At 39.7% G+C, this 12,613-nt stretch overlaps 1 protein-coding gene across 1 annotated transcript in view; it reads left to right on the top strand.

Annotated features, from left to right (window-relative positions):
- The window catches only part of LOC111152298 (leucine rich repeat containing 1), a 132,723-nt gene extending 122,236 nt beyond the window's left edge, over positions 1-10,487 (top strand). The window contains exons 12-14 of the mRNA XM_022510778.1: positions 6,123-6,295; positions 7,799-7,935; positions 9,794-10,487. Of these exons, the coding sequence (XP_022366486.1) occupies positions 6,123-6,295; positions 7,799-7,935; positions 9,794-9,952 (469 nt within the window). The 3' untranslated portion in view covers positions 9,953-10,487. The remainder of the gene's footprint in view (positions 1-6,122; positions 6,296-7,798; positions 7,936-9,793) is intronic.
- The last annotated feature ends 2,126 nt before the right edge of the window (positions 10,488-12,613 follow it).

Raw genomic sequence — 12,613 nt, 5'->3', positions numbered from 1 at the left:
AGGTTTTACCTTAACTTTGTAGCTTTTGTAAGTCATCATGCGCCTCTGGGTTTCCTTATCTGAAGAATGAGCTTCAACAAGTTTGAACTGTATTTTAACCAGGGATCTTGATATACCTTGCTGGTGATTTTGAACCCCCTGAAATTGTAAAAATTGTATTCGGGGGCACATTTCTGGCCAAAGGATCTCTGGCTAATGTCAGAATCACCAAGTGGTCATAATCAAAGTGAAGAGCGACCCAACTGGTATTCCCCAAGGTCACAGCAGTACCATTTTTCAAGTTGTGCTTGAGAGGTCATGGTAGACCACTTCCTGGTTTTGGAATATGCCTTCTGTTCACCTGTGTAGAATATAGATTTGTTTCAGCCAGTCTGAACTAACTTCGTCACCTCAGATTGCATGTGCCCTTTCTTTCCCCGGAGCCTAGCCCAGCTACTCCTTCTGCCTGAGACCCTCTTCTCTGATTCCCACTGCTGTTTTCATTTTCTCCAGGGAGCTTTCTTTGTATGGAGCCTGCTTCTTTGAATTCCCCCTAACATAGGACTCACAGCACCATATAATAATTGCCAGCCTATGCGTGTGTGAATGTCTAAACCTAAAGTTGTGTGACGTCAGATGTGGTATCTGGGCCACTGTGCCTTTTATCCCTGCACAGTGCCTGGTACATGATAGAACCTGGTAAATATTTGTCACCCAAATGAAAATGTTAAAAATGTTAGTTTTGCAGAGTGAATAGGTGGCCACTGCGAAATACCTTGTATCACAGGCTGCATCACCAAAGGAATTTTAAAAATGCTTTCGAGTGTTACATAGATAGGAGGAAAAGTGCCCAGCCAGGGGAAAATGATCAATGATTTTAAATGAGAGATAGCAACAGCAGTCGGAAGAGTGTTTGGGGGATTGTGTGCTAAGTGCTAATTAACTGGTCACTTAGGTCAGACACAAGCCACCGTTTCTCATGCTGGCCAATGGATTGTAGGTTGTGGCGCTAATAAATAGCAGGACTCAGTGAACCTTAGGGGGGGCCCACCATTTTCAAGTGAAGGCTTTTAGGACATCTTGATAGATTCTTAAACCACTGACTGGTTACTAGAAACTCAGGATTAATTTGAGTTGAGTGTTGACTTTCTGCTGAATGGAGTCTCGTGTGCAGCATAAAGCTTGGGAAGGATTGTGCTTTCCTAAACTCCAGCAGTAGAAACTCAGTAACTCCCAACCTTCCCAGACTCTTGCCACACCTGTGAGCATGAAATTGCATCATTAATTCCTGAGCAGAAGATGGCTCTGAGGCCTGAAAACTGTTTTTCACATGAGTGAAGGCTCTAATCTCTAGTTCTCAGAAGGGAAAGTTGAATTTTTATTATGCTTGGGCTGGGGTGGAGAAAACCCCATTAAAAAGTAGAGTTACGTATCTGTCATCTGAGTCAGTTTAATGTGTCACATGTATATACAGATTCATAACCAAATTTTAAACCTATTAAAATATTTAATTACTACTTACTTAAAGTATTAGTATAGAAACTAATAAAAAAAGGCTACAATGTCAGCTTTTTAGCTTACAGAAATGTTACACCATGGGAAATCATACCACATACAACAGAAGTTTTGCCTCTTCTCTCAAGCATGTAAAAATAGCAAATAACACAGACTATATATTAGTTTCCACAAATTTTCTTCGACATATTTGATAGGGTAACTATAAAATGCCACTTGGAAACCAAATATCAAATCTTTTGGTACAGTAACAGAGAAGATGTCTTTTATCATCAGTAACCCATGGACACAGAATCCATTTCCTTAATTCTTACTCTTTCCCATAGGACTATCCCCCCCACTACACAATATCTAGTATTTGAGAATCTTTGAGGGAGAGTAGTACCAAATACTAGAAACAGTGGCTGTCAATGGAGAAATAGTTTGTACCTTTGAATTTTATAATCCCAAAAATTAAATTTAAAAATATTAAAACATATTACTTCACAGCTGTTAGAGTGGATGTTATTTAAAAAAAAACAAGATAACAAGTGTTAGCAAGGATGGGGAGACAAGGGAACCTTTGTTCCCTGCTGCTGGTGGGCATGTAAATTGGTGTAGCCATTAGAGAAAACAGTATGGAGGTTCCTCAAAAAATTAAAAATTTAACTATCATATGCTGTAGCAATCCCACTTCTGGCATATAGCCAAATGAAAAGAAAACAGGATATTGCAAAGAGATCTATGCTCTCTTGTTCACAGTAGCCAAGATAGGGAAACAACCTAAACAATATCAGCAGATGAACAGATAAAGAAGATGCGGTATGATACATATAATGGAATATTATTCGGCCTTAAGAAAGAAGAAAATCATGTTATTTATGACAATATAGATGGACCTTGAGGGCATTATGCTAAGTGAAATAAGTCACACAAAAAAAGACAATCCTGTATGATCTTACATATGAAATCTAAAAAAGCCAAACTCCTAGAAATAGAGAGTAGAATGGTGGTCACCATGTGCTAAGAGCAGGGGAGGTAGGGAGGTATTGATCAGTGGGTACAAACTGGCCAGTTACCAGATGAGTAAGTTCTGGGGACCTAATGTATAGCATGGTGACTATACTTAATACTGCCTTATATCCTTGAAATTTGCTGAGAGAATAGATCTTTGAATGGGCTATACACACACACACACACGCACATGCATGAAAAGTGGTGATTATGTGACTGGATGGAGATGTTAACTAAAACTCCACTGTGATAGTCACTTGGGAATATATAAATGTATCAAATCATCTCAGGTGCACCTTAAAATTACACAATGTTACATGGCAATTATAGCTCAGTAAAATGGAGAAAAACTATTAAAAGGCAAAATACAACATAGCAGTGTACTTGTACTGTGGAATAGTAAGTAGTTAGAAGAGTGACATAATTTCTCTGTGTAGTAACACAGGATGCCCATGGTACCAAGTAAGAAGAATAGCTATTGGACATAACACAGCATTCTCATTTTTGTTTTTGCTTTTAAAACAACCTATCTATGTATTATAACAAAACATTAATAATAGTTCCCGTAGAGGCAGAGTGGAGGCCTGAGGTTACAGGGGGCTTTCCCTTTAGATATTTTAGTACTAGTTAAATTTTCCCACTGATATGTTTTCTTTACATATCTTTAAGCAGTTTTGAAAACTTGCTGAGAACTAAAAATTCTAGTAGGAGGTGAAAGATGAAACATTCAGCTGTAAGAAGCATGCAACTATAGGTCGAGTCAGTAGGCCATGTGTAGTTGTTAAGTAAATTTGACAGCACAGTTGCTACAGTAGTGCGGAGGTGGGGAAGGTCACCTCAGGTTAGTTGGTCAGGGATTTAATTGGAAATGAGAGACATAGCTCATGGTATGGTTATTCGTTTGCTTTAGTCCTTGTACCATTGATATAAATAGTAACCACAAGCTTTTTATTTTGAGGGGATGTGGTCCTTAATAAAACAGGGAGATGTGAGATGTGTACAAATAGGGCTGTGGTTTCTTGTGTTGAGTCTGCAGTATACAGAAGGTTCCAGAGGTGTGTGCTCAGTTGGCAGCAGCCATGTTCAAGCTGGCACTGATTCTTGATGGGGAAACTGGTGTTCCAGACAAGTCACTAATCTTATATGGCTTGGTTGAATATGATTATAAGATCTGTTGTTGTAGAGACTAGTAGTTTATTTTAACTTTTATCATATGATTTGCTATCCTTAGAAGCTGTTACTTATTATTGATGCACTGTTTAGTGTTTTATTTTTGCCTTTGCTTTATTTAGCACTTAGCTGCAAAGCCTGTTATTCTGAGAAGATACAATGACCATGTTTGAGTATTTGTGTTTTGTGCCAGTTTTCAAATCTCAACTATTTTTTTCTTTATGCTCTTATGATTAAGAAATCTAGAGATATTGACTGTAAATTTCTTGTGTAAGACCCTGAAACTTTCAAAAGAATCATCCCTTTATTCATTAAAATGAAAAAGAGTTTAAAGTACTTAACGCTTTCACAGTGTGCTAGGATATTGTTTTAAAAAAATCCCTGTCATCAGATCTGGCAAATACACGTCTGTCTTTAACTTCCTTACATTTGGGTAAATGTGTGACAGCCTTTGGGCAGAGGCAGGAATAATTTTTTGTATAAGCATAAGAGATTTCACTTTCTATCTCACTCGAAGACCCAACATCTCAGAATAGGAAGTGGAGCTGTAAAGGCCTGCTTCCTCAGATCCCTTGGGCATCCTTCATAGTGTGAGCCTATCACTGAACTCGGTAGATTCTGGGATTTAAAAATATGTATTTCTCACTCAGTTTGGCCCTTATTAGCAAAGCACTAGAGTATACGATACACAGAGACTTCTCAAGGGTACTTTAACATATGCAGGTCTCATGGATGCCTTAATTCTAGAACCTAACTCCCACGTAAGGTACAATTCCACTGACTCAGTACTGCACCCAGTACGTATGCGTGGGATGGGCCAACCTTTGCTGGACTAATTGTTAGGAAAAGAAAATATTTTGTCATCTCCATAACTAGTATATTGGAAATATGTTGTAAATGATATTAATTTGTTCTTTGGAAGTTTGTTAATAATGCATTTGTTGTTAACACTCCACGTACTCTTTGATAATTTTTACTTCATTTGTTAAAGTAATAACATTCTGTGCTTACATTTTATTTAGATTAGTTTAATAATATTGGAGTACAACTTCTCTTCATTTCCCTACATAGAGTTCGAATTAATTTTCCTTAAGCCTGCCCATTCAGAGTGGCATCTATGTCTGATAATGCAGTATTGATTTCTCAGTAAGTAAGCTGTACATGTAGACCTCCCACATGTGTTAAACTGGAGACAGGTGTGCAAGTTCATAAAAAAGCTCCAAAAATAAATGCTGCCATGTGATTTCTTTACGGATGAGCCAAGGATTTCTTTAAGAAAATGTGCCTTATCTTGTGGCTCACAGAATGCAGTCAGCTCATTACTGTCCAGCTTGTAAAGTCACTGCTGAGATTATAATTTAATGCACATGGAGCCATCTTTAGAGTAAAAATACTTGATCAAATACAACCTTAGATTCATTAAACCTTAAATTCCTGGTATCTGCAGAGGTTTGGTTGTTTTCATAGTGCATTAGTAGACTTGTATAAGGCATTGGTTTTTACTAAAGCAGTCTTTTCACCCCTAGCCGTTGTTAGCATTTTGAGCCAGATAATTCTTTGATGTGGTGGCTCTCCTAACCATTATAGGATATTTAGCAACATCCCTGGCCTCTACCCACTAGATGCCAAGAGTACCACCCAGAAATGTCTACAGACATTGCCAGATGTCCCTGAGGCAGAAGCGTCCCTGGTTAAGAACCACCGCACTAAAGTAGTCTTTTGGTGAAAACAAATGTATATGATTCCCGGTGCTGGTTTTTGCTAAATAGAGTTAACTAGGTGCAGTCACTTTGTCAGACATGTGTGCTAACATTAATATAGAATTAATCTTTAGGTGTCACATTACAGTTTTTAAAGTGCTTTAATACATATGATCTCACTTGAAACTGAAACAATGTGAAGTGGACATTAACTATCCCATAGGAGTCTGGGGAAGTGGAGGTTTCTAGAAACTAGAAGATACAAGCTTAAGATGGATACCTAAAATAATCTCCTTAGACAAAGAAAATGCAGTGTAGGAAGAAAATGTTTTCATCTTTATTATAACTGCCACTTGAACTCTTCAGCACCCCAGGAATCTCCTTCCACTCTTCCTCATTTTTGCCAGGTGCTACTGAAAACAGGCCTTCGTCAAGGAGGCTGTTGCCATTGACTCAGTAAGAACTCCTGCTACTGCGTCCTTCCATGGTCAGACTGGCTTTTTTTCTCTTTAAATCGAAACCTCCTAATGTTTTGCCCTGTGGCCAAAGGTGCTGATGAGAGAGAGGACAGCAGAAGCACAGTGACAGACTGAGTGTGCTCACAAAGAGTACACCGAGGGTTTTATTATAAACACAGTATCTTGTTCCATGTTGAATCCAATCCCAGGAGGTTCTTTGTAATGTTTTTATTTTCTTTCTGTATTGATAGGAATTGATGTAATTATAAAATCTGAGACCTTGATGTCTTCTTTTGCTTTAAATTAGGCTGTTACATTTGCCTTTATCCCTGACTGCCTTGAAGCTGAAGGCTTTGTGGTTGTCTGACAACCAGTCGCAGCCCCTACTCACGTTCCAGACGGACACAGACCACACCACAGGAGAGAAGATTTTGACCTGTGTCTTGCTTCCTCAGCTGCCTTCTGAACCTACTTGCCAAGGTGAATTAAGAACAATACTCACATGGCTATGAGAATTAGTAGGAGCTAATACCTATCCATAAGACCTCTTACTCCCATGTGCGTCTGTAATTTGTCTAATGTGCCCCTAGAGCCAGCCTGGGGTGAGGTCACTGTGGATGTCCTCTGGGAAGGTTCTTTCCTCTGTACCTTCAAAGAAAAAGTATCCCTCACACCTGCTTATCATATCTGAAATTTCTTAAACAGCCTTTTGTATTTGAATTATTGCTAAGACTGAAAACACAAGTACTCTTTTTTTTTTTTTTTTTAAAGATTTTTATTTATTTATTTGACAGAGAGATCACAAGCAGGCAGAGAGGCAGGCAGAGAGAGAGGAGGAAGCAGGCTCCCTGCTGAGCAGAGAGCCCGATGTGGGGCTCGATCCCAGGACTCTAAGATCATGACCTGAGCCGAAGGCAGCGGCCTAACCCACTGAGCCACCCAGGCGCCCCAAAACACAAGTACTCTTAAAAAAGTTGACAGAGTCCCTTAAAATCCAGACTGGTGGTTTAGAGGATTAGTATTGAACACCACTGACAAACAGGTTTTTTTGTTTTTTGTTTTTTTAAGATTTATTTATTTTACAGAGATAGAGCAGGAGTGGGAGGGGCAAAGGGAGAAGGAGTGCAATCTCAAGCTAACTTCACACTGAGTGTGGAACCTGACTGGAACTTGATCTCACTACCCTGAAATCATGACCTGAACTGAAATGAGGAGTCCGTGTTTAACCGAATGAGCCACCCAGGTGCCCCCAATGACAAATAGTTTTTAGGCCAGTCTGTTATTTTAAGTCATTGTATCTTTGTTTTATAAATTATGTGTGGTTTTAAAAAATATTCACACTAACATCAAATTGCCATTATAAATCTGCTGAGAGTTGGTTTTGATAAAAGAGAACTAGAGTGCACTGGGAGAACAGGAATCCCCTAGGTGGAAAAGCCCCAAAGCCATTTTGCCAATCCCAACCTTGTTAGAGGAGCTTTTAAGACCCCAAGGGGAAGACAACAGAAGTGTTACTAAGGAAAGTACTGGAGTCCAACATGTTCAACTACATCAGTGTCATGAGAAAGGTTTTTTGTTTTTTGTCTTGTCTTTTTAAGTAGGCTCCATACTCAACATGGAGCCCAACAGGGGGCTTGAACTCACAACCCTGAGATCAAAACCTGAGCTGAGATCATGAGTTGGATGTTTAACTGACTGAGCCACCCAGGCACCCCCTCACCACAATAAAGTTTTTAAAGTTAGCTTATAGAAAAGAATTGTGAAAAAGGATTCTATAAATTATGATGACATTCTGTGATGAAATATTAAACATTAGTTTGGCAGATATTTTATATGATCTCAAATAGAATTAAAAAAAAAATAGAAAAAAAAACGGTAACCCTGTCCTAGATTCTTTTCTTTTTAATTTTTTTGAAATACTACATAGCAGTTACCAGTCACACAAACTCAGGTTCCCCGCTGATGTGGTCTTTGTCTTGACAGAGAACCTCCCTCGCTGTGGGGCACTCGAGAGCTTGGTGAATGATGTCCCGGATGACGCCTGGAATGAGCGTGCAGTGAACAGAGTCAGTGCAATCCGATTTTTGGAAGATGAGAGAGATGAAGAAGACAATGAAACGGTATGGAAATGGAGATTGTTGGCCTCCCTGAAAATGCAAAATTTAAAAGCCTTCCAAGACCAATAGTGGCACCTAATAAGGATTTCTTTTAATTTCAAATTGTCTGTTCTCTGCTTAGCCTTCAGCATGTAAGAATTTTTTAGAAGACAAAATTAGGTATTTCTAGGTACTGATTCACCAAATGTATATAAAGCAAATGGACCTTTTGGGATTTTTTCTTGGAATAGTTTTATACTCTTGTTCCTTATTTGTGATAGCATCCTTTCTTGCCTCCAGCAAACTGGGAATTTGCTCTGGGTTTTTTTTTTCCCCTTTTTTATTATTATTTTTTTAAGATTTTATTTATTTTTGCAAGAGAGAGAGTGTATAAGCACTAGGAGGGGCAGAGGGAGAAGCCGACTCCTCGTTGAGCAGGGAGCCCCAGGCGGGACTCAGTCCCGGGACCCTGGGATCATGACCTGAGCCCAAGGCAGATGCTTAACCAACTGAGCCACCCAGGCACCAGAAATTTGTTTTCTGTTTTTGTTGTTCTTGGTGAATGAAGTCTCCTCCCCACCACCATTTAGAGGTGTATGGCAATGACTCCATTTGCACTTCAGAGTGTTACTTGGCTTACCTTCTGTGGAGCTGTGCTTCTCTCTGTCCTTCTCTCTGTCCTTTATGTAATTAATTATTCTTCTCTTCATCCTCAGGCAGAGTGCTTGCGATCTTAGTTGGGTTTACTTACAAGTTTTCATTCAAAAATCAGGAATAGATTTGAAGGTATTACTTAGCCTTACTCTATCCACACTTTAAAAATGTCTGTCGGCCAGCTGATGTCTTCAGGAGTCTGTGACAACTCTTGAAATATTATTACATGTTAACTTTGGCTTCTTAAACTCCTTTTGCTAATTGAGATTTTCATAAGCAGAGCTAAGAGGGAGTACCTACAGCCTCCAAAGCAAAGGGTGGCTTTTAAATGACTGCTGTGGTGTCTGTTATTCCAGCTGTCACCAAATGGGATTTTATGTTTACAGTAATGGAGCACAGAATGGGAATTAGGCACAACAAAGTGACTTCAGCAGAAAGGAGTCCTCAGTGCTTACCTGTTGGCTTGCCGGAGGATGAGGAATTCACCGGTTCTTTCACTGTCTCAGTAGTGCTCTTGGCTGTTGTGTCACCGTACTTTAGGCTCCTCCTCCTGAAACTCCTTGGACAGGCCATTTATAGACAGAAATGCTGTCTTAGGAGCCAGAGAGCACCTGCTAGGTCAAATAAGAGTTTTTTTAAAGATTGTCCCTTCCCGGACACTTCACTCCAAGCACTGTGGCCTTTATTAGAAAAATGTGAACTCTCTTTAGTAAATACAAATAAGACACATAGCGGCCAAGAAAAGCAGCTCTTCTCTCTCTCGCTTCCCTTTTCCTTCCACTCCCATGCCTCCGTGTTGAAGGCAGCCAGATCCACTTCAGGTAGTGGTAGACCACTGCAATGATTTTAAGTTAGAATTTGTTTACTCCTTTATCTTTTTCTTTCTTCACACCCCACACCAACATCTTAAAAATCTTCATTTCCTTGCCCTTCATGGAACTTAATTTTTATCTTACGCTAATCTTATATTTTACAGAGTATTCTTTTATTCTGAAAGTAACCCTTCTAAGTGGACCAGTTGAGGTGCCCGTGACACCTTCATCTCCCTGAACTGCCAGTGAGCAGCTGAAAAGCAGCATGCGGGGCTCCCGAGGAGGCGCTTCTGCCCCCTCCGAGCGCCTGCATCCTGAGAAGGAGGCTTTGTTCCCCCAGTGCCCCCACCTTGAAGCTGCCTGTTGAAAGAGTAATGACATAAAACCCACACACTCACTCCCCTGCTTATTTTCAGAGAACACTTCTGCGGAGAGCCACTCCACACCCAGGGGAGCTAAAGAACATGAAAAAGACAGTGGAGAATTTACGGAATGACATGAATGCTGCTAAAGGACTGGATTCAAACAAAAACGAGGTCAATCACGCCATTGACCGAGTGACCACTTCTGTATAGAACTTCACCTCCGAGTTTTACCTCCCGTGTCTTCCCCTGCTGTTGAGATCCTGTCTCCTCCCCAGGAGCCGCGCGTGGCCCTGGGGCTTCACCAGAACGTTGTGCGTGCCCGTCACCGCCCCGGAACGTGTGTGCGTGCCTGTCACCGCCCCGGAACGTGTGTGCGTGCCTGTCACCGCCCCGGAACATGGGCGCGTGCGCATCACGGCCCAGGCCGCACGCTGGGCTGCTGCTGTCCCCATGGAAGTGCCTTAATCCGGCTCCTCAGCCAGCCAGGGCACCAGTGCATCCCCGGTATGCCGCCTCTCCCCTGACTTCCAGTCATTTGTCATAAGTAGAATACACTACTGTAAACGCCTGACCTTTGTTTCTGTCTTATGTTGGGGTAAGGGAGCGCAGGAAGGGAAGTTTTGTTGATCCTCCTCCCTCCCATAAAGTGCTGGGACATTTTGAGCCCAAGTTCTCTTGGACCTACTGATGAGAGATAGTTTTATGTACGGCTCATAATTGATCCTTTTTTAAAAAACTTTTTGGCAGCTCAGATGATGTAAATTTAAAAATTTTGTATAGGTATTTCGTAACAAAAAATGTGTATTTCTTTTTTGTTATTTTATCTTGGAAACGGTACATATTTTAGCATTTGTGCAGGAAAAAAAAAAAAAAACAAAACAGCCCTAAAGTATTTGCTTTCACTTGTACCACCCACTTGTGCCTTACTGTATCCTGAATCATGTCAAACCAATTGTACGCAGTGGCATCGATGAGCAGTGAGATGAGACTAGGAGAGGTGGTGCTTTTAAAGCATTGTTGGATTTTAATCAGCAATCTACCTGGTGGATTTGTTTTTAACCAAAAAGAAGAGTTACCACCAATTTGTAAATTTTATCAATAGATTTTTTTAAAAAAGAGGAACCAAAGGATTAGACTGCTAATATTTCATGTCTTACACTTTAACTTTTTATGAATGAGTCTCTTGTAATGAGTGCAGCATCTGATTGTACGTACCTGTTTGGAAGGTATATGCCATTTGTAAAATAAAATAGAGGAGAAAAGCACAAAAGGAGAAAACTGGTTCAGAAATTCAGTGGATAAATTAACTATGTACTGCAAAAGAAAGTATGATTTTTATGGAAGAAAGCTTTAAAAGTTTTATATTGAAATATAAAACCACAATAAAGCAAAATAACCATATTAGAAATGTTGCTATCTTTGTAAGTGCAATTTAATTTGTAAATAGAGTTTGAATCAAAGTATAACAAATACTTGCTTCCAGTTTTAATTTTAAATCTATTAATTTAAGGGGCATGGGGGTATGCTTTGGTATGTTTCTGTTGGTTTCTTTCCCTTTTTTTTTTTTTTTTTTTTTTTGGTATAATGTCATAAAAAGCAATGAAAGTACCAGTCGCTATGTGGTATCTAGGAAAATCATGATACTGTTGGTTTTTTGTTTTCTCTCCATGAAATAAATTCATCCTGGAATTAACGATACAACTTTTTAAAATTAATTATCACCTTCTGTGTTCAGATGTAGCTGAGTTCTTTGGCGATGTGCTCCCACCCATTAAATATCTAAACTACTGGTGAGTTTTGAGTTAATTGCTTGCCATTGTGCCACACAGCACAGACCCCAGAAGTGCCTTACTCTTACTAATAACTTTGGATCCTGGCTTTCTGGCCAGTTGGACTCTTTAGAAACCTGTTTTCAACCAGCCAAATACACCTTTCTATTACTATTATGCATTAATTTACTGTGTTCACTTTGCTTTTTAAATTATTTGTATATATGTATATATTTTAAAATCTATTTATTGAGTTGGAAGTACCATGGCATGGAATTGGTTTCTGGCTAGTCAGTTTTATACCTTGCTCCCCAATTTGTGAGTACCGGTTTAGTTTTTTTCCATTTTAACATTTTGGCATACTTTAGGCTTTAGGCCTATGAAGATGATACCACTAAACTCATGAACTGATGGATAAGCAAATTGGCTTTATTTAAGAAGAGTAATCTTGATGCTAAAGAACAATAGAACTCGAATGGTGTTTTTTGTTTGTTTTCATATAAAGCCCATCCTTTACCACTCAGTTTATCCTAGCTTTGGGGGAATGTGGTAGACAGAATAGAGGGTGTGCTTAAATTTTTCTAGGATATTTTATGTAAGTAATTATCTGTTTCCTTTGGCTTATTTTCTTTACTATGCATTCACCCGTTTTGTTTGTTGCTTTATTTTCAGCTTTTAGTATTTTGTTTCCCCCTTACTTGTGAAGGGAAAAATTATTTTCATTTTACTTGTTCATGCTGGGTGACACTGCTGTGCCCTTTACCTTCAGGGTCCCGGGACCAGGCTTAGACCTCACAACGGAAACAACATTAACCAAGGAGACCCAACTCAAGAACATGCCAGCCTTTTCCAGTGAAGCCTCTCTTGTCATAAGAAGGAAAACTTAATTATGCGAAAGGATACCTGTCCATTGTGAGGCTAGTGCCAGAATTTCCTGACCTTTCCCTAGCGGAGCACTGGTGGCCCCCATCCCGCAGTCTGACCCTTCCTTCAGGAAAGGGAGGAGTTCGACGTGCCGCCTGCCTGTTTGTCTTGTGGGAGTGACAGGTAAAAGCAGGAAGGATTATTATGACCTGTTCACCTACTTTTTTTTTTCCTGTGG

The sequence above is a fragment of the Enhydra lutris genome, unplaced genomic scaffold (genome assembly GCF_002288905.1).
Source record: "Enhydra lutris kenyoni isolate GAN:26980312 unplaced genomic scaffold, ASM228890v2 scaffoldscaffold28, whole genome shotgun sequence".
NCBI lineage: Eukaryota > Metazoa > Chordata > Mammalia > Carnivora > Mustelidae > Enhydra > Enhydra lutris.
This window is presented reverse-complemented; position numbering and strand designations above follow the sequence as displayed.